The sequence below is a fragment of the Danio rerio genome, chromosome 14 (assembly GCF_052040795.2).
Source record: "Danio rerio strain M-AB ecotype USA chromosome 14, GRCz13ab, whole genome shotgun sequence".
In the NCBI taxonomy this organism is placed as follows: Eukaryota; Metazoa; Chordata; class Actinopteri; order Cypriniformes; family Danionidae; genus Danio; species Danio rerio.
In genome coordinates, this window is record NC_141034.1 from 17618466 (window position 1) to 17641461 (window position 22996).

At 36.6% G+C, this 22996-nt stretch overlaps 2 protein-coding genes across 2 annotated transcripts in view; both read left to right on the forward strand.

Annotated features, from left to right (window-relative positions):
* The window catches only part of immt (inner membrane protein, mitochondrial (mitofilin)), a 905839-nt gene that overhangs the window by 276706 nt on the left and 606137 nt on the right, over positions 1–22996 (forward strand). The gene's annotated exons all lie outside the window — the stretch shown is intronic.
* spink2.8 (serine peptidase inhibitor, Kazal type 2, tandem duplicate 8) lies at positions 13594–14413 on the forward strand. The gene is given in 4 exon segments (NM_001386549.1): positions 13594–13672; positions 13835–13869; positions 13951–14066; positions 14156–14413. Coding segments are annotated over 4 exon segments (237 nt in total). The 5' UTR covers positions 13594–13635; the 3' UTR covers positions 14205–14413.

The following is a 22996-nucleotide window of genomic DNA, read 5'->3' on the forward strand; positions in this document are numbered from 1 at the left end:
AGGCTGACCTCTTTTAATTAAGCAGGTGTCACCAGACCAGAGAGTATAAAAGCCTGTACTGAGCTTTCAGTATCAACTTCTTTGCTTTCAAGAAGCACGCACGTGAAAATACACCCTCTTTCTGTTAACTTTCATTACTGACTTGCATACACAAAATACAAAAAAACTGACAACTTACTTTTTTATTTTGATATGGTAGAGAAAAACGTTAAACGTTGTGTGCCTCCATGCCCTCGCTTTATTACGGCTGATGACTCACATGATTTGTGTTTAGAGTGTTTGGGAGAGGAGCTTGCCCTGGCAGCATTTGAGAATGCTGACTGTGGGCACTGTGACGCTCTCTTCCGCAAAGTGCTGCGTAGTCGGAGGGAGTTCTTTAATAAAGCTCCCGTGGCGCATTCTCCTCGTGGTTCGGGTCCCGCTCGTGCTGAGGCTGAGCGTCTACTTCGGTCGTGGGGTTCGCAGCTAGATCTGGCGGATGAGATGGAGACGGACTCTGTCCTTTCTCTTTCTGGATCCGTGGGATCTAATCCTCCTTCGGGAGTGTCAGAAGCTCCCAGCAGAGTAGATCCTCTACTGAGGGACCTCCCCTTTTGCCCCGAGCTACATGAGGCTGTTTCTAAATCATGGAAAAATCCTTATTCAGCACTTTTAATGACAACGAAAACGGTTATTTATTCAGCAGTTCGTGGGCTTAGGGAAAAAGCATGTACAGAAATGCCTTTAATAGAAGAGGATTTAGCGCGTCATCTGCGTCCAGATTTAAAATCTGCAAGGGTCCCTCCTGTGTCGTCTAGACCATTAAGAATAACATCAGGTCTAGTCGGCAAAGCATTTATGACGGCTGGTCAGTCTGTCGGATGCCTGCACACTATGTCAATGTTGCAGGCATATCAGGCTGACCTAATTAAAGAGTGTCTAGATGGCGGGGGAGCGACGCCCGAACAGCTTCGAGAAGCTCTTTGGGCGTCGGATTTAGCTTTAAGGGCTACTAAAAAGGCCTCTAGTTTGGGGCGATCTATGGCCACCCTGGTGACTACTGAGCGGCACCTCTGGCGATCTCTGGCTCACCTCTGGCACCTCTGGCTGACACAAGCAGAGGTGTAAGAAACAGACAGAGCTATTTTCCTGGACGCTCCAATATCGAGCTCAGGGCTTTTTGGCAACGCCGTCGATCGAGTCGCCGAATCCTTTGACCGAGTTAAAAAACGCTCTAGCTCCCTCTGGGACTTTCTTTCCCCAAAACCTAAAAGTCGGGGGGCTGTTAAAAGACAGCCCCAGCCGTCAACCAGCTCCTCATATCGTGTGGTACAAAAGGAGAGCGTTGTTTCCGGGCTCCCCCTCAGAAAAAGAGGGCCTGGAGAGCACGCTCTCAGCCTGAGCAAAGGATAAAAGGAAGTCCTGACGTGTTGGGAGTCAGGCTTCCCAAGGCCCCCCATAGACATCGAGAGCACTATTCGACGCCCTCACTGAACCAGGGTCCGTGGAGAAAGGGAGAGACCACCTCACCACTTATGCTGGTGGGGGGCTCTGTGTCTCTTGGGGTGGGCGTTCCTCAGTGTCTGAGGGCATTGGGGGCCCCACTCCTTCTTCGGGAGGTCCAAGAGCAACCAGAGGCCAGTCTCGAGAGGCTGGTACCCCAAGCACATTTTCTGGCAGCATGGAAACACCTGCTGATGGTGTCTCAGTGGGTCCTGTTCACAGTGGAACACGGCTACAAAATACAGTTTTGTGTACGACCAACTCACTTCAACGGTATTACACCCACCGTAGTGAAGCCAGAACAGGCGCTGGTTATGGAACAGGAAGTACTGGCTCTATTAAAGAAAGGAGCAATAGAGTGTGTTCTCCCACTCGACAGAGAGTCAGGGTTTTACAGCCGGTATTTATAGTTCCCAAAAAGGATGGGGGATTGCGTCCCTAGCTCCACTTCGTATGCAGGGTATACGTATCCTAAACTACATCGACGATTGGTTAATTCTAGCTCAGACTCACGATATGGCAGTTCGACATCGTCATGTCGTTCTCACCCATATCAAAAGGTTGGGGTTTCTGTTGAATACTGCAAAATGTGTGCTTGTTCCAGCCAGGACGACCATTTTTTTAGGTGTGCTATGGTACTCCATGACAATGCGAGCACGTCTGTCCCCGCCACGAATCGCTTCGATTCAGTCAGCCGTACACAGAGTCAAACTAGGCCAGTTCATCAGTGTGAAACACTTTCAGAGGTTGTTGGGTCTCATGGCAGCAGCAGCCAGCGTAATTCCGTTTGGTCTGCTGTACATGAGACCCCTGCAGTGGTGGCTCAAATCCAGGGGGTTTTCCCTGAAGGGGAATCCTTTCCGCATGATCAAGGTCTCGCGGCGCTGCCTTTTAGCCTTAAGTATGTGGAAAATGACCTGGTTCCTGTCCCAAGGCCCAGTGTTGGGGGCTGTCTGTCATCGTGTTATGCTTATGACAGATGCTTCTCTAACGGGATGGGGAGCAACCCTGAGGTGGCTTCCCGCAGCGGGACGATGGGGAGAACATCATCGTTACTGGCACATAAACTGCCTGGAGATGATGGCCGTGTTTCTGACCTTAAAACACTTTCTCCCAGATCTAGGGGGCCATCATATTCTAGTCTGCACGGACAACACATCAGTGGTCGCTTACATCAACCATCAGGGGGGTCTGAGGTCTCGAATGCTATGCAAACTAGCACATCGGATCCTCCTGTGGGCCCAGAACAAAATTCTGTCCATCAGGGCAATGTATGTCCCGGGCCATCTAAACATGGGAGCAGATCTCCTGTCGAGGCAGGGGGTGAGATCCGGGGAATGGAAACTTCACCCCGAGGTGGTGGAGACCATTTGGGAAAGATTCGGGAAACCACAGGTAGACCTGTTTGCTTCCCAAGAGACCACGCATTGCTTACCATGGTTCAGACATGGCCAAGGCTACATGTGTTTGCTTTTCCCCCGGTCGCTCTGCTCCCAGGAGTCCTGAAGAGGGTCCGTCAAGACGGAGTACAGTTACTGCTGGTAGCCCCATTTTGGCCTACCAGAATTTGGTTTTCGGACCTCATAGCCCTGCTGGCGGGTCTCCTGTGGGAGATCCCCATCAGAAGGGACCTTCTGTCCTAGGCGGGAGGAACGATACTTCATCCCCTACACGACCTGTGGAAACTGTGTGTGTGGCCTCTGAGGGGGCCCACCTCATAGAGTATGGACTGTCAACCGAGGTTGCTCGGACCATTCTAAGCTCCAGGGCTCCCTCCACAAGGAAGCTTTATGCCCTAAAATGGGCTCTCTTTTCAGCTTGGTGCAGAGAACACCAGCTGAACCCAGTCAGCTGTCAGGTAGCCTCAGTGCTGGAATTTCTCCAAGATCACCTGTCTGCTGGGTTAGCTGCATCCACTCTGAGAGTGTACGTGTCAGCTATAGCGGCTTACCGTTCTCCCCTAGATGATGAGTCACTAGGGCAGGATCCGCTAATTCGTCGCTTGCTTCGTGGAGCCATAAGGCTAAGACCTGTCAGCACACACAGAGTACCGACATGGGATTTAACATTGGTGTTCAAGGGCATCTCTGTTCCCCCATTTGAGCCACTGCATTTGTTTGGCGGCAGGATGGTCGACACCACATACATTTGTGCATCACTATCAACTCGATGTAGACCCCTCACCAGGGTCCTCCATTCTCACTGCGTAGTGTGCGTTCACAGTCAGCAGTGAGTCTGGCCTAGTGGGTATTGCATTCCCCTAGCCTTCTGGTTAGACGCAGTGTTGAAGTTCCCTAGATGGGGAACGTCTTGGGTAATGTATGTAACCATAGTTCCCCAAGAGGGAACGAGACACTGCGTATTCCGCCATACTTTCTTCTGCCTGTTACTTCTTTCAAGCAAATTCGAAGTTGAAACTGAATGCTCAGTACAGGCTTTTATACTCTCTGGTCTGACGACACCTGCTTAATTACATTAGATTGATTTCACATGTGCTTCAAGACGCGTATAAAAGAGGTGTTCCCCTAGCGTTCTGGTTAGACGCAGTGTCTCGTTCCCTCTCAGGGAACTATGGTTACATACGTAACCCGAGACGGTCTATGGCTACAACCAGTAAGTGTTTTTATTTTTTTAAATTGATCATGACACAACCTTATAAACACAACCAAGCCTTAAAATTACATTCTGGACCACCCCTTTGTATATTTGCTATTGTCTATAAATAAATACTAATTAGTACTAATACTAAATATTATTGTCTGTTTAAATAATTTAGAACATTAGACGTAATTAAATTAGGTGAATAAAAAACATAATGCAAAGGATAAAAGCAAATCATTTTGCAAAAAGAAAGATAATCCAAAACATGCATTATCTAAATGTGCGGAGGCTTAAACTAGAGTTTATGAATGTTGCTTAGACTAGACTAAAATAATTAATAGGACAATAAACACTAAATAAAACTTTCACAAACATGTACCTCATCAAAAACTCTTTATGGGCACTGCATGATTTCTGCTGCATGTTTGAAGATAGGTAGCAGCCATATTTCTTATTTATTTTTGCAAAAAATAAATAAATCAAAACATAAGGGCACTGTTGAGAAAACCTCAAATACAAAACTTTTTAGATTACCAAGATTACCAATGGCAGTTTAAATCAGCCTCTCCAGCCATTTAGGGACTATTCCAATGGATTCAACAACATTTGTGTTTACTATATAGGGCAATCCGATTGAATACATTTTCAACCACCTCTTGATGTGGTCCAAAGTGGACAAGCTCAAAACGTTTCACACCTAGTTCGCACCTGTACTTGAGTTGTCCAGTTGAGATCAGATCGATTAAAAAAAATCTGAATACCATGTGTGAATAGGGCCAATGTAAAAGGCAGCACAGCATTTATTTTTCCTATGCGTTACTAAGCTACAATGACCAACCATCAATTTAAAGCTTGCAAAATGCAGGATATACAGATTATTCACTTATTCAGCGACATCCTAAAGAGGTGTAAGGTTGTTTAATTGTACGTTTTGTTTATTGATCGTGAAATTTGCCAGATATATTTATAACAAACATATGTAGACTGCTGAGTATTGTGTTTAACACTTTTAAGCATTGTGTCTTATCACTGGGCTCTGATTGCAATTTTTCTGAAGGGAAAGAATAACAAAAACACTTTATTAAATGTCACCTGTTCATGCAGGTGGATGGTATTAATTCCTGGCAGTATTTACATTTACATTATAGCTTCAAAAAGATCACAATGAATCTCTGTTTGTATGTTTTATTGAGTTTAATTATAATTTTGCCTAAATTTTACTCAAAACACTACTGTCTGGAGCAAAAAAGGTTGTTCTGTCGTGTGGTTTATATTAGGCTTATTTACGTCATCCTATAACAAACCACTACAACACTTTATTTTATTTATTTAATCTAGTTTTTTTATATTTATATCTAAAAATACTTTTTTTCAGAGTACAGTACATCAGTAGAGCTCATTAACATTCACAATTATTCCAAATATGATCATTAAGGAGCTTCTGGTTCTATGGCTTTTTTGAGGGGCAATAAATGAGACATAAATCCATTTCTGGGTCATTTTTGATCTTTATATGAGAAAACAGTTTAACACTGAATCATAACCTTATGGAACCTGAAATTAAAATGGCGAATAACCATTCTGAATTTAGGCCAAAAATGCAGTTGCAGAAGAAGGGGGTTAAATATATTTTCCACTCACAAGGTCATCATGTTTTTGAGCAAATTATTTCTAAACTTCTACAGTTATCACTTGCATTAATAGTGTGTAAATGTAATTCAACAAATTATGAAACAGACTTTGATAATCATCAAGACTGATAAACTGACAACACTGATAAAAACAATGGGCAAGGCACTTCCTCACCCTGTGACTGGACAATAAGATCGCTATTTCAAGGTGTTTTTATTAATATAAATTTACTTTACAAATATAAGTTAGTTTTGCAGACAGGAAATTTAGCAGTCCATCACTAAACTTGATTCCATTTGTACATCACTACACTGTACTACAATACAAAATGTATAAATCTAAAAACAAGAAAATCATGTTGAATAACTACATACACATACACCCAGGAACAAATCTACAAAACATTTTTTATTTAGTAATTCTACTCTGCAGATATAAAAGTATTCTATTTTTCTATCTCTACAAATATCTGTTAGCTCTCCATCTAGGGTCTGCAAATCAAATACCAGAGAAGATGAAATAAGGAAGAAAAGCCAGCAGGAGTTTTGTTACCAATATTGGCCAGTGTTCATGAAGCATTTTGTCTACTGTGGTAATGTCATGGCTGTTTGTGCTGCTTCAAGAGAGAAATCATATTTTGTTCATATATTATATTATTCATTCATTCTTTTCTTTTTGGCTTAGTCCCTTTATTAATCTGGGGTTGCCACAGCGAAACTGGCAACTTATCCATTTGTGTTATACACCACTTTCTGGCAATATTACAGTTTTATGTAAAAGATTAGTAACAATATTGCCTTTGATGCATTGTTAGTTTTTTGGAAGATAATTTTTTTCTCCCAAATGTACTTTTTGAGGCTGTTTTTGCCCAATTGACTTCCATTATAACCACATTTTTTAATTGCAACGCCATGACACTATAAAATTTAGCATCCTTGATTAAAAATTAAATATATTTAATCTTGATTATTGCGTCACGGTGGCGCAGTAAGTATATGTGTGAATGGGTGTGTATGGATGTTTCCCAGTGATGGGTTGCAGCTGGAGGGGCATCCGCTGCATGATACATTTGGTGGATAAATTGGTGATTCATTCCGCTGTGGTGACCCAAGATTGACAAAGGGACTAAGCCAAAAGGAAAATGAATGAATGAATGAATCTTGAATAAAACTCACAAATTTTAACTGTTGATCATCAGTTGGCAGCACAATTCAGTCTACAATTACTTTTTATATTGAAAATAAGTCATTTTATTAGTTTTTTTCCCCACCAAATCAGTGACCTCATTCATGAATATAGGAGTTAAAATCCTGTAATTTTTAAAAACATTTAGTAGTTTTGCTCAGGACTGAGACTGATTAACAGATTTATGCAAAAAAAAAAAAAAATGCTGATGCAGCATTTTAATTTAGTGGATGTTATCACCCCGAACAAAACGAAAAGGTAGCAAATTTGCCCAAAGTGTATTGTTAAAGGTTTTTTTTTTATTTCAAAGCATTTTCTCAAAATATGTTTAATATATTTAAAAAATAAGTCACCAAAAATCATTTCGCTAGCTGAAACACAGAAAATGTTATGGCCAAACTAAGACTCAAAATCTATCCAGAATGGATGAAAACATCTCCAACAGCACATTAGGGTTAAAACACAGTAACACCAGTAACAAAAATGTTGAAAATACACTATAAAAATGACTGCAATTAACTGTCAAAAAACTGTAACCATGCTACAGTAAAACAAGTTAACATTAACAAGTTGTAAATAATTTTCCTAGAGATGGGTTGCGGCCGAGAGGGCATCCGCTGCGTAAAAAAAAAACGTGCTGGATAAGTTGGCGGTTCATTCCGCTGTGGCGACCCCGCATTAATAAAGGGACTAAGCCAACAAGAAAATGAATGAATGAATTTGTAAATAATACTAGACTAAAACATAGGCAGTATACCTAACACTCAAAAACACTAGTATTTATAATATTTAAAAAAACTGTAACCACGCTACAGTAAAAATTGTAATTTAAAAGTATGTTTCCCTAATATGTGCTGTAATTTTTGAAAAGTTGACTGTCCTAGAATTCCCAGCATGGCACTTGTATTTTAAAATAAATAGATGTATGATGTGTAGACTTTCATACTTCAAAACACTGATGTATGATATAAATTAATGAAATACGGTAGTTTACCTTAACATACCATAACATAACATAAAATTAGTTTTAGTGTTATTTAATGATTAAGTTCAGACAACAACAGCTGCTGGTTTTTCACCATTTTACATATTTTTTACAGTGAAGTATTTATCCATTTGTATATATATTTTTTACAGTTATAATAAAGGAGGTCACACCAGGCATGTGAAAAGCTTCAGGAAATGGAAAGAAGAACATCAAGTTTTGTCATATATAGTGTATGTTTCTAAATAGATTTTTTTGTTAATAGGTAGCACTCCAGGGGCCTCATGTATCAACGCTGCGTACGCACAAAAACTTTGCGTACGCCAGGTTTCATGCTCAGAACCACGCACGTTTGGATTTACTAACGATGAACTGAACATGGGAATGTGCGCAGCTCCACGCCAGCTTTATGGCTGGCGTATGCACATTTTTTGTTTTATTTCCATTGGCGACTCCTAGTGGCAGTTGTGTTAAATTGCACTCTACAAAGTGTCTTCTCAGCTGTATGAGACGGGTTCATCCGCATATCTAGTATATAAGGTTTCCATACCATACAGTTGACCATCCAAACATTAAAGCGCAATTTGCAGCGGTCGCCGGTTTTCCCAATGTAATCGGAGCAATCTAATGCATGCACATTGATATAAAGGCACCATCTGAGGATGAACTGGCATAAGTGTATCAGAAACATTTCCATTCAATAAATATGCAAATTAAATTTGATGCACAGACTTATTAATGATTCCCACTTGTCTTTCTCATGATAAAGAGTATATAGGCAAAATCTGATATGTAGCGGGGAAAATAAAGAGTAAGTTCATCAGCCGCTGTATTCGAACCGAGTTCATGCTTGAACGTGTCAAAACATGTTACCATGGGTTTAACGAGCTGCGGCACTTAGGACGTTAAAGACGCTACAAAATGTACACCTATAGATCGCACTATTTCTTTTTTAATCCACTCAGTGCGATGTTCAGACCCAACTGTGTTAACCGCATCAGCTAAACTCTCCCCACTATATATATATATATATATATATATATATATATATATATATATATATATATATATATATATATATATATATATATAAAACTCTTCCCACTCTATTTTTTTTCTTTTATATTAATTCCAGAGGACAAACTTGCAAATAAAACAGTTTTTCTCCGGTCTAACGTTACGTCCGAAAGCAGCACCTTCAATTCACATTCTGTTCAAAGTTTCTCTTTTTGCTTGATTTTGCCATTGCTTTTTCGTTGGGTTTTGCCCACAGTCATTGGTTTTGCCAAAGTAGAGTCATTAGCATATTCATACGGGGGCAGAGGCAGGGAGGGGTTTTGTGCTCGTGAATGTTGCGCTCAGTTTCACGTTCATTCAGATGTACAAACAGAATATGCGTGAGATTCGGCCAGAGCCGGCCCAAGGCATAAGCGAACTAAGCGGCTGCTTAGGGCCATGTGGCCACCAGGGGCCCCCAAGAGTGCTTGAAATTATTGTGTGACTTTCGTTTTAGTTTGTTGAGTTGTGAATTAGTGGTGGGACAAAATATATGCCCATTTATAGTGTTATTTCTGACCGAGTTACATACTCGGGCGCCAACATATTTACCTAAATATACAAAAGATCCGATTTAATTAATCAGTTTTCCACACTGACTGCAGCAGATAACCGCTTTAGCTACAGTACACCCAGCTGCCACCAGGTGGCACTTCCCGTAATGGCGGATCATCGGACATACACCAGCGTCATGTAAACAACTGACAGACAGATGAGCCATTGCAATGGTGAAAATCTCAGGCATACAGACACTTTCTTCTGTCCAAGCTGGGCCAATGTATTTGTGTGTTTCAGACATCCAGCTCCCCCGAATTTGCCACTATAGTTTCTTTCTAACAGACACGCTTTTACTTCACTATATTACTCGCGCATGCCCGCGGCCAGTGCAACTTATTATGTGCTCAAACTTTTTAACTCAAAATATATAAAGATATCAATAGTACATTAACATATAATTTGAAGGGCCCTGCGTTTTTTTGACTCTTACAGAACTTGTCAAAGTATTGTAGATGGTATTTTGGCAAAAAAATATTAGGAGAATTAAAAAACTTAAATAGTTGAGTAAATAACGTTTGAGGTTACAGAAGTAACCCTTCGGGAACGGAAGTGCTATACAGTAGATTAGATCTTGGAAAATCCACATGTGGGAGGATTCGGTTCAGAAGCCGCTTGTCTGAAAGAATATTAAACGGGCCAATGAAGCAATGAATTGGCAGCGTAAGCTTGCGCAGGTGTGCCTTATTGCCAATTATCCCAGCATATAAGCACACCTGAAGCGAGCAAACGCCATCCTTTTAAGCTAAAGAGACTTTCAAACAGCTAAGGGACAGTCATCATGGCAGAATTTACATATGGACTAGCATACGTGGATTTTCCAAGATTAAATCCACTGTATAGCACTGAAATTCCCCAACCGAAGGAACTAATGTTCTCCACTGCTGAAAACATACGTGCTCAGAGGAGTCTGTGCTCACCAGAGCATTCTGATCAGTTGAAAAAATAGTGGGAAAACATTTTTTTTTTTTTTATTAAAAATCAACCAGGGCTAAGCACAAAATGTTTCCATGTTTACATAAAATTAGTTGGTCAAGTTGTAATAAGTGTTTTAATGAATAATAATAAGTAATAAATTACTATTTTGGCAGTTTTTTTCTTAAATGCATATGCCACTAAATTGAGATTTTGCTGCTCTGATAGAGATGTGCTCTCTTCAGTCATAAACTCCTCTCTGCACATCAGCATTTTAAAGCTTGTTTGACAGATGTGCGCTTGTTTTACATTGTTGCAATTCTATAAATGCGTGTTTATAAAAGAAATTCATCATTAATTTTTGATGCATTTTCCCCCTTCATTTACCAAAATTGTGATATATTGTGGCTGGTTTTCTTGTGATCTATCAATATATCGCAGAATCATTGATATCGTGATTGAAGCAGCAGTGCCCGGAACAGCAGCAAAATGCTTTTTCATGAACTTGGTGATAAAAAATACGCTTCTGATTTATACAATTGACAGTTGGTAAATACACTGCAAAAAATTTTTCTTTCTTATAGTTTTTGTGTGATTTTTAGTCCTAATATCTAAGAATTCTTAAACCAATAAACATTTTCTAGAAGGATTTTTAGTCAAAATTATGCAAATCTTTCATTAAAAAAGCTCAATAATCTGCCAATTAGGGTAAATAAAAAATATTGTTTTAGGTTTTATATAAGATTTTACTCATCTCATTGGCAGATTAAATTATTTTACAAAAAAAAAATTCACTTGATTTAGAATTATTTCTGAAAACTGAATAATTTTTGTACATATTTACTCATTTGATTTATATGCGAGTATGTCTAGAAAATGCTTCCTGATTTAATTTGATTTTAATTTATATATATGTTTTAAGTTATTTGAACTACAAAATACAATATGGATTTTTTTCAGTATTAAAATTTATATCCAATTTAAAAAAAATGTATCTTTATTGTTACTATGTTTGACTGTTTGGCAGCGTCTTGTGCCTGAATAATAATAAAAATAAGTATGTTATTGGCTACTTTCAGCTGCTTTTGTTTCTGCCAGCCCATAATAATGTTTTGTGTCTAATTATTTAGATTTGTGGCAAGTAGTCATATAAAAAGTTGGATCAATAGGAAGTTGTGTCTGCAGAATAATATTTAGAATTGTCTTAAAACATATACTTTATGATGTAAGCAAAACAGCTACAGCGAATAAAATCGATAATGTGTGTTTTAAATTTAGTGCGAATTATCAAGTATTGATGATAATTTGTCATATTGTTTGCACTAAGGGGGTCCCAAATAAAATCCTGCTTAGGGCCCCCTGAAGGCTTGGGCCGGCCCAGGATTCGGCCTACACAGTGTTTCATACATCTGAATTTTTTTCTGCGTACGCACATTTACAGCTTTGTGCATACGCAATGTTTTAGTATGATTTCCACGCAAATCTTTGAACATGAGGCAAAAGGAGACTACTACTACTTTTTATATCATTCACATTGATTGTTATACATAAGTTGTATTTTAAATGATAGAAAAATCTCTTTTTTTCGCCCTCAAAATTAAACACTTTCCTTCAGTACATAGCTGTGGGGACAAGCAGTTTTATGGTGTTTGAAATTTTACAAAAGTAATTAAACAACAAATATTGCCACATTCATGACTCAAAAGGTTCAAGTAACATTTTGTTTCAATTTGAAATATAAAGAAATTGTAAACCCAATGAGTTTTAAGTGTAAATTTTTGTTATGTCCAGGGAAAGACAAATGGATAGTTTGGTAAAATGACAAACTGGCACATTAATTTTACCAATAGCATGACTGTCACCTTAATTCATTTACTTGAATTGAGATTGACAATACAGTACATGCACAAAGAGCAAACAGAAAACAAAGCTAAATCCAAAATTTTTTCAAGACTTTACACTTCACAGATGATTGATTATAAAGCTTGTTTGGCATGTTGTCCCTGGAGAGAGCCCTGAGCTCATAAGATCCTCGAGCCCAGGGCTTTCACCCATTTGCAAGGCGAGATGGGAGTTTGAGCTTAGGTAGATCTCGAGAACTCCCCTGCTGTAGTAGCTAATAAACAGATAGTGATTGCTCTTAAGAGATAACTACTTACTCTGAGCATGTCTATGGTGCTGATTTGAATTAGTCAATTAAACTAAGTTGCATGTTTTTGAACGGAGGGAGGTAACCAGGAAACCAAGTGGAAACCCATGTGAGCACAGAGAGAACAGGTAAACTCCACACAGAAATGTTGGCTCGCTTGGTAAGGTCTAGAACCAGTGACGTTCTTGCTGTGAGACAACAGTACTAGGAAAGGAGGAGTAGGGGTGGAAGGGGGGATTTTTCAAAATGAAGATGGCTGTTATATGGAAATTAGGGTATTTATAGTGGCTTAGGAATTATCTAATTGGTGAATCATAAATTAAATAATGCGGGGCCGGCTGCAAGCAATCATAAGCACGTGATCCTCTCTAAATTAGTTTATAAATAAACTTCACAAATGGTTAAGAGAAAAACCACTCACTGTGTCTTTAAATTCAAAAGTGTACTTTTGTTCTTCTTGTTGTTTTCTTGTTTCACCCATTTTGATTTGAATACACAGGAGCTCATTTGTTCAATGCAGGCAAACATTAAGAAAAAGTCTCTGTACATTAAATTCTTGCTTTTATAAAACCATTACAAAATATTTAGCTTAATATTCACAGTGGCCTGTTACAACATTCAATCATTCTCAACTAAAGTATAAGAGTTGTTAAAAACAGAAATTGAAAAATGCATTGTAACACCAGCGAACATCTAAAAAGGTTTATTTGAACATAATTAGATACATTTCATACATCAGTCATTTTTGGTAAAAGTTTGGATATTGTAAACAATTAATTTTAAAGGATTAAAATCCATTTAAATATCAGAAAAAAAAAAAAAAAAAAAAAATATATATATATATATATATATATATATATATATATATATATATATATATATATATATATATATATATATATATTCTTAAATTTGTAAACATTCACATAACTCCACCCATTGGAACAGTTTTTCACAAGAACTGAATATTACACAACTCCGCTCAGTGGGTGGGAAATAAAGTTCAATAAAAGGAACTCACCACCTCTGAAAGTGATTAATTACTTTGTCATCACATCGCTGTAAACAAACAACTATGCTGGCAAAGATTTTTCTTCTACTTTCTTTGGCTGGTGAGTTTGGAAACTAATTTTGACAATCAATAAACATCAAATTTGGATGTTTCCAGCATGTTTTGTATCAAAAATAATGTTGTTTTTATGTTTAATCATTACTAATAGTTGTGTAGAAAACACTTTATTAATTGTTTTTTGCATCTATGTTGTTATAAACAGCCATGGCAACAGCAGCTGATGATTGTCCTTTAGTGGTAAGTTGAGCAATATATCCTTATGCTCTATCTTTTTTTATCCATTTTTTACCAGCTATTTGTATGTGCATTTTTTTACAGCCAAACTGCGGTAAATACCACCTGCTCCTGCCCGCCTGCACCGATGATTATACGCCTGTGTGTGGTACAGATGGAATTACGTACCCAAATGAGTGCAATCTGTGTGCGACTATTTTGTAAGTAGACCTACATGTAATTCAAGTTTGTAATGTTTGTATTATTGACTTGTTTTAATGTTCTCTTTAAACTGACTATTTTGTTGCAGTAAGGAAAAGCTCAACATCATATTAATCTCCAAAAAGGGTGAATGCTGAGCCAGATCCACTCAGCTTATTTGGGATGACGTGAAGGCTGGAACTAAGTGTTGCATTTTACTGGGTTTTCATCTCAAAATGAAGAATTTGTTCCTTTTTAAAGTTTTTCAATCTTTAAATAAACCCTTGATATACAGTACAAGTCATTGTTTTGTTATTTGAATTCTGTTAGTGGAGCCTCTGAAATAATTAAACTATGAGGAAACTAATAAAATGTTGTCTAGAGTATTTAAATTCTATCATGACTCTGGAGATGCTTATGGGGTTTTTTCTCTTGGGGAGTTTACACAAATATAAAAATATAAATTAAATAAAGAGGAAATGGTCTAGATAAAGACTTTAATGTAGTTAAATTAAATGTGTGTGGAACAGTTTCACTTTTTTTTACAAAGTTGTTAGAATGAATGGAGTGAACATCGCTCATGGAAGAGAAGCTACTTGTTTATATATGAACATAAATCACTATGGAAATATAAGAAATATGATAAAATAAGAATTGTGGTGTAATACATCTATGACTAAACATTGCAGTATTTTTAATTTATATTTGATATAAATATAAATGTGTATGTTCATCAGTGGTAAATGCTAAACTAATGTTAAAATAAGCAGCTTATACAGCAAGAAGGGTATATTATAAATTAAGTAGCTAAATAGCAAGTTGTTTTTCAGTGACACAGATCATAACAAATATTTGTTTTTGTTTTTTTTTGCTAGGAATGTCTCTGGAAATTGGCATCTTATTGAACAAATAGTCCATTTCTATTTTCATTTTACACTTTTTAGAGGGTGTGAGAATTTATATAGGGATATTCAGTTGTATCCAAAATAATTAGCCCTTTTTCTAAAGTTTTCAAGTTACAAGTGTTATTTAACATAGATTTGTTTTCAACCCAATTTTAAGCATATTTTTAAGAACTAATTTCCAATGACATTTTTTTTTGTCTAGTTTTTGCCAAAATGATATATTTTGATGATGGTAATATTATATTATATTTTATCACTTACACATTATTTTACTAGTTATTTAGCAAGATACTATATTCAGCCATTCAGCCAGTGCAATTTAAAGACTAAACTAGGTTATTATGTTTAAGAAAACTTAGGAAAGCCATCGTGGTTTGTTCTATAGACTAAGATTCTTAAAGGACTAATTATATTGACATATTTATTATATTATATTAACAGTTTTTACTCTAGCCAAACTAAAATAAATAAGACTTTCTTCAGAATAAAAACTATTATAGGAAATACTGTGAAAATATCCTTGGTCTGTTAAACATAACTTTGGATATCACATACAGCTGAAGTCAGAATTATTAGCCCTCCATTGAATTATTATTTTTTTTTGAATATATTTCCCAAATTATGTTTAGCAGAGCAAGTAAATGTTTACATTATTTCTGATATCTATTTTTTTTCTTCTAGAAAGTCTTATTTGTTTTATTTCAGCTAGAATAAAAGCTGTTTTATTAAAAAAAAAAACATTTAAAGGTAAAAAAAAAAATTATTAACCCCTTTAATCTATATATTTTTCTATAGAATACAGAACAAACCATCGTTATACAATAACTTGCCTGATTACCCTAACCTGCTTAGTTAATATAATTAACCTAGATAAGCATTTAAATGTCCCTTTCAGCTGTATAGAAGTGTCTTGAAAAATATCTAGTAAAATATTATTTACTGTCATTATAGCAAAGAAATAAATAAATCAGTTATTAGAAATGAGTTATTAAAACTTTAAAAATGTAATGAAAAAAATCTCCGCTCTGTTAAACAGAATTTGGGGAAGAAATAAACAGGGGGGCTAATAATTCTAGCTTCAACTAATTTATGAACAGAAAAGTTTTTTTTTTAAATATAGACTTTTTATAGTTTAAAAAATAACCTAATAAACTTCCATTTCTCATCTCGCACGCACAGATCTGCTTGGACAATACTGGAGTACATCATATCCGATCGGCTGGTTGCATACGGTCCAATCGCAGGACTTCAAATATTTCAACGGATTCGCAGCTCAATTCAGATTCGAATTTGTATATGTGTGTATTTTGTTTAATGCATTTCTGTTAGACCCCATTTTACTTTTCAAATTAAACCACACATCGATGAGGCATAATGACAAAACAGTCTGATTGCCTTTGTACAGTATGTACTGTATGTATATATGCATGTATGTATGTATGTGTCTTTTATCGGTTTGACTTTAATGGAATAAAGTTGCATGGATATTACAATCTACACAATTTACACAAACATACAAAAAGTGAAAATGGAAACCAACAGGTTGTCAAATTGACTGTTTTGTCATTGTAACTTATTTTAGTGTGGTTTCATCTGAGAAGACAAAGGACGTGTGGCAGAAATGCAGTAAATATTACTACACATTGAAAATGAAAGCTTACAATTAAATCTGCTGCAGCCTGTCATTAAAATCATTAGAACATTACTTCAGCTATTCAAATGTAAGTTGTTTATCTTAATTCAATGTTAATTATTTTTTATTAATAATTATTATAAAATAATTTGCGCTTCGCTGTTTTTTTTTTTTTGTAACTTCACTTAAAACTAAGGTCAATCTCACCTCAAAACTTGACCCTAGTACAAACAAATGCACACACTCTATTACCCTCTCTGTTACACACACACACACACACAGAAAGAGAGTACATGTTGTGAGCCGTGGTGATTTAATTTCATGCTTTTGTTTTTAGCAAAATCTTAGAAAAAGTATACTTAAAATAATAATACAAATAATTTACTTAATTTTTAATTAACCCCACCAATGTTTATTAAGTGTTAATATATTTAATTAAAAAAATGCATTTTCAGAATATGTCCTTTCAGATTTGTCAGATCATTTAAAAAATATCAAGTTGTATTCTTAAATCATAAAAAAAATTGTATACTTGCAACAGCTTTTTAGAAAATGAAAGACAGGTAAAGACTTTATCTAGACCAGGGATTTCTAAACTTGATCCTGGAAGGCCAGCTTCCTAGAGAGTTTAGCTTCAACTTGCTTCCACACACCTGCCAGGAAGTTTCTTGCTGCAGAGATGTATAAAGTACTAGAGACCCAGACTTAATGAAAAGTACAAGTGCTCTATAAAAAGGTGACTTGAATAGAAGTTGAAGTGCTTTTTAAGTACCATACTTAAGTGGAAGTACTAAAGTATTCAACATTTTTGTGCTTAAGTATTGGGTAACGCTTTCTTTTACAACCCGCAAAGTACCGCGTAAGTACAGTGAAATAACAGTGTACTTTTCTGTATGTACTGTGTAAGTATAATAAACGTATGTGTAGGTATAAGGGAACAAACCGTAATGCTTGGGTAATAAGGGGGTAACAACCAGATGTTCATCACGAAAATTACCACGTAAGTACAGTGAAATAACGGTGTACTTTTCTGTACGTATAGTGTAAGTATAAATAACGTTTACATAGGTATAAGGGAACAAACTGTAATGCTTGGGTAATAGCGGGTAACAACCAGATAGTCAGCATGAAAAGTACTGCGTAAGTACAGTGAAATAACGGTGTACTTTTCTTTAAATTGCAAAGGAACAAACCATAATGTTTGCGTAATAGGGAAGTAACAATAAAATATTCATCACGCAAAGTATATTACGATGTACTTTTCTTCAAGTATTGTATACATATAAAGAATTATGCAAGGATGGTGACAACCTATTGCTATCTGCAAATGTACTGTACATGCACCTGCGTGAGTACATTAGTACTCTAATTCAGTGCTTGGGTTTTGTATGGGGTGTTTAATGAATAAAAGGTTTACAACCTGTAAAATTATGAACCCTTATTATAAACTGTATCTATTTTAAATCTGCAATTCAACATAAAATATATTTCCATACACTACTTACCTTATGTTTATTCGTCGATCTCACCACAGCCATCAATGTCTCCATAACTCACTATCAACAAATAAGTTTGCATTATATAGGCCTACCGTCAGGGTTCAATGCAGATTAAAACAGGCTCGCATCTTTACTGCTGTTTGCACAGGGGGGCTAACTGTTGCATTTCAGTAAATGTATAGCTGATGCTTTATAGAAAAATGTAGTAATTTGGTCTTCAATCAATAAAAACTGCTGCTGTAGTTTTCTCTGTTTTTAGTGTTCAAGTATACACTAGTGAGTTTAGGTTCAGCTTCTTCCCTCCTTGTTCCCTGTAGTTAAAGGGTAAATACAGTATTTGTTCCATCCTTGTTCCCTAAACTTAAAGGGTAAATACCACATTTGAGTGTTGTAAATTAAAGTGAAGCATTATTCCTCCCTTGTTACCTCCTTGTTCCCTGTACTTAAAGGGTAAATACCACATTTAAGGGTTGTAAATTAAAGTGAAGCCTTGTTACTCCCTTGTTACCCGCTTGTTCCCTGTACTTAAAGGATAAATACCACATTTAAGGGTTGTAAATTAAAGTGAAGCATTGTTCCTCCCTTGTTACCCACTTGTTCCCTGTACTTAGAGGGTAAATACCACATTTGAGGGTTGTTAATTAAAGTGAAGCATTGTTCCTCCCTTGTTACCCGCTTGTTCCCTGTACTTAAAGGGTAAATACCACATTTGAGGGTTGTTAATTAAAGTGAAGCATTGTTCCTCCCTTTTTCCCTGTAGTTAAAGGGTAAATACAACATTTGTTCCCCCCTTGTTCTCTTTAGTTTACAATGTAAAATCTTGAAGGCAGTAAAATAAATATACAAACACACAATATATTTATTCTTTACTTTGTAACCTTTATTTTAATAAATAAGCTTTTTAAAACACTTCATCTTAATCAAAGATTGTCTTGTCTATCATTGCCTATACTCATTCAATTTCTCTTCGGCTTTGTCCTTTTGTTAATCTGGGGTCGCCACAGTGGAATGAACCACCAACTTATCCAGCATATGTTTTACTGAGTGGATGCCCTTCCAGCTGCAACCCATCTCTGGGAAACATCCATACACACCCATTCACACGCATACACTACGGACAATTTAGTCTGCCCAATTCACATATACTGCATGTCTTTAGACCAGGGGTTTTCAAACTTTTTCAGCTGAGGGCCCCTTTGTGTAGGCTGAATTCTTTTGGGGACCCCCCAAAAATAAAAATGATGCCACCCCCTCAAATTAACAACTGTACTTAATTTTTTTTATTGTATTATTCAATACATTTATATTATTATATATTATTCAATAAATTTATATTATTCATTATCTGGATTATTTTTTGTAAGATGTTAGTTGAGTTGACATGGTTTTAGTGCTTCAATCTATTGATCAAATCTTGATGCGCAGTACTCATTGTGGTCTGCTCTCACTGGATTATTCCATCAAGCCATATTTTGTGTACAAGTCGTCACTTTACACAGTTTTTATGCCATTTTTATGCTTTTTTCAGCCTATGCACACTCTCAGAAAAAAAGGTACAAAATTGTACCTTTTAGGGTACAAATGGCCCATCACTGGGGTGGTACCCTTAAGGGTACAAATTTGTACCTCTATTTAAAGGTACAAAATTGTACCTTCTACATTTGTACCCTTTAAGGGACAATTTTGTACCCTAGACACTGAAGGTACAGAAATGTACCTTTTTATATTATATAGTATTTTCAGGGTACTGACCCAGGCATTTTGATCCTTTAGTGACTGCATGCACAAATAAATAAATAAAATATTCTGGTTCACAGATGTCCATTTTTATTTACTAATGTAGAAATATTTCATTACAACTCACAACTGAATGTGTTAAGAAATAAAATTACATAGCAAGTATAAAGCAGACATGTAAAACAGTAAAAAGAACAATTTAGATAACAAATAAAAACTAAATAATCTACACTTAATACAAAGACCACAAGAATACTGTTTAAGATTTATAAACACATTACACAGGCTACATCAAGTACTGCACTTTAAAAAGTCCAAAGTATTTGTCTTTAGTCAGAATACTCGGTCATAATAAATAATTTGTCATCAACATTTTTTCTGAATTTCAGAATGAAGGCAATGTTTCTCTATAAATTGCTTCAACAGTGCAGAAAACCAAATACATCAGTAGCCTCTTCCTCAACATCAGTAGATTACTCCTCATCATCCTCAAGTGGAGTTGTAATTTGTTGTAACACAAATATGTGTTTATGCTTTTGATAAACATGACATGTAAATCACTCATATCTGGAAAATGTTCTTTGATAGTCATTAGGACCACAAGTTATTTAAAAATTTGCTTTATGCATGAATGATAGCAGTGTGCTGGATTAACTTGATGATTGTGATTATCCCAAGAGCATGTAGAGAAACAAAAAACAAGGTTGATCACTCTGGTTGATCACTCTGGTAACTGGAGTAGATCGAGGCTTGTCACAGTCCACCGTTCATTCAAAATATTCCACTGCAGAAACATCAGGGTGTTCTTCTAATAAGATGGATATGTCAAAAATGTATATTCGTCCACATCATTGGCCAGCCAATCGCAATCCCATCAACTCTGAAGACTGCCGTGACTCGTCTTGTTAACACAGTTGTCCAGTCGGTGGCCTCCTCGTGTACTTGAACTGTTGGATGTGGTGAAGATGGTTCACTGTAAATGACAAAGCAATAATTACATTAATATCAGTCACTCTATCACTGATGAAGAGAAAATCCACATGCATAGAAAGTAAAATAATTAATATTCACTGATTAAAAAAAAGTATCACAGATTAAAAGACTAATATAAATTTTATTTATTCATTCAATTTCTTTTCGGCTTAGTCCCTTTATTAATCTGGGGTTGCCACAGTGGAATGAACCACCAACTTATCCAGCATATGTTTTATGCAGCAGATGCCCTTCTAGCTGCAACCCAGTATTACGAAACATCCAGACACACTTATTCACACACACATTTATACACTACAGACAAATAAGCTTACCAAATTCAGCTATAGCGCATGTCTTTATACTTGTGGGGAAACCGGAGCACTTGGAGGAAACCTTCACGAACACTGGAAGAATATGCAAACTTCTCACACAAATGCCAACTGACCCAGCCGAGGCTCAAACCAGCGACCTTCTTGCCGTAAGATGACAGCACTACCCACTGCGTCATCCTAATATAAAGAATATCAAGCATTATAAAATGCATTTATCACAGCATATACTAAACAGAAAACAACATACGCACCGGAGCACAACGAAATGTTGAAGTGTCTCGCTTAACAAGGTTGGCAACATGAGAAGTGCTGCTGTAAAATCAATTCCTGGAACATAAGATGTGGCATACAAACAAATATGAAGGAATCCATACAAAGCTAGAATTTAATAATATTAATCAAGTGGAGAAAGTTTAGAAAGAGTACCTTAGAGTCAGGTCCATCGCATTCTTCAGTTGATCTCTCATCTTTCGATGAAAACCTAGAAAATAATTTTAAACATGTGGGTGTACATTCATTGTTGTTTGTAAGTAAAAACCTACAAATTTAAAATAGTATGTAAGCCATTAAAACCATGGTATAGATAATGAGACATACATCTTGTAACTGAGCCATGCTTTCTTATGACATGCCTTCATTGGTCTGATGCTGTTAGCCTGCATTCTGTTGTTGAATCTTGTCCTGAAAGACAATTGGAAACTTCAAAAACTTCTGGAAAGCAATAAGATAAAGCAATAACTATTTACTTATTTTGAGATATTAATAAAATAGGTAAAATAGCTCAAGGTACCAGTTTCAGAACAGATGAGACAAATTATTACAATAAAGAACAAAGTATAACTTAAAACGTCGATTTATACAACATGGTATGTTAATAATTCTACATTAACATAAGTATAACGTTAAACGATAGTAAAGCACCAACAATTCTGGACATGAGAGTTTGTGAACACTCCTCAACATTAATGTAACTTAGACACTGAAACGAAGATATGTAACTTACGCATGCCACGTTTGTAACTAGCCACGTTTACATAATCAGTGGCTTTGCCGGTGACAAAATTGTGATTTTTCTTCACAAAATGGCGGTGTAACTTAACTTATATAACCGTCTAAAATTACATTTCAGCGGTCAACCGTGGCTAGAAAAATGGCCTCAAAATATAAAACATTATCGATAATTACAAATTTCCAGTATTAATAACAAAAGGTTTTATATCAAGGTAACGTTATATGAAGACTTTAGTCGCGCAAGCTCCGGGCCACACCGCACATTACTCACGGGTCACGGCCCGATTCCGGTGCACGGATACGGCAGCGTCGCGCTTCTGCCGCCGCAGCTGGCCCGAGTGTATTTTGCTAATTGGGTTGCGATTATATTCCGCCATGGCAACACTAATTAATAAAGCAGTAACGTAACGTAAGATATAAGGCGCGAATACGTAACGTAGGCAATAAAGGGAACTTTTACACCGAGAAAACTAACAGCATACAGTACTCACCGTCTATAACGTTATGTCCCTCGGTGACTTCGATATCACATTGTATTAACTTCTTTAATAAGCTGCAGACATCTTAGCAAACTCCATCCTGCAGGCCAGCCCGGAGCACTTAAAGCGGGGGAAAGCCGAGACCCGAGAGTCAGACAAAATCAACAGAACACGGCTTCACATGTAAAAATGAGACTGAAAATATATCTTTAATGCATTCTTACCTAATAAGTGTGGACTCCAAAATAGACTTTTCTTTGAAAAGCGTGCGAAGTTCTGTGTAAACAGCCAGCATACTCTACCGACCGCCTCAGTAACAAACACTACTATAACGTCTCAACAAGCCAAATTCTTAAAGAGACAGCAACATCACCACCTG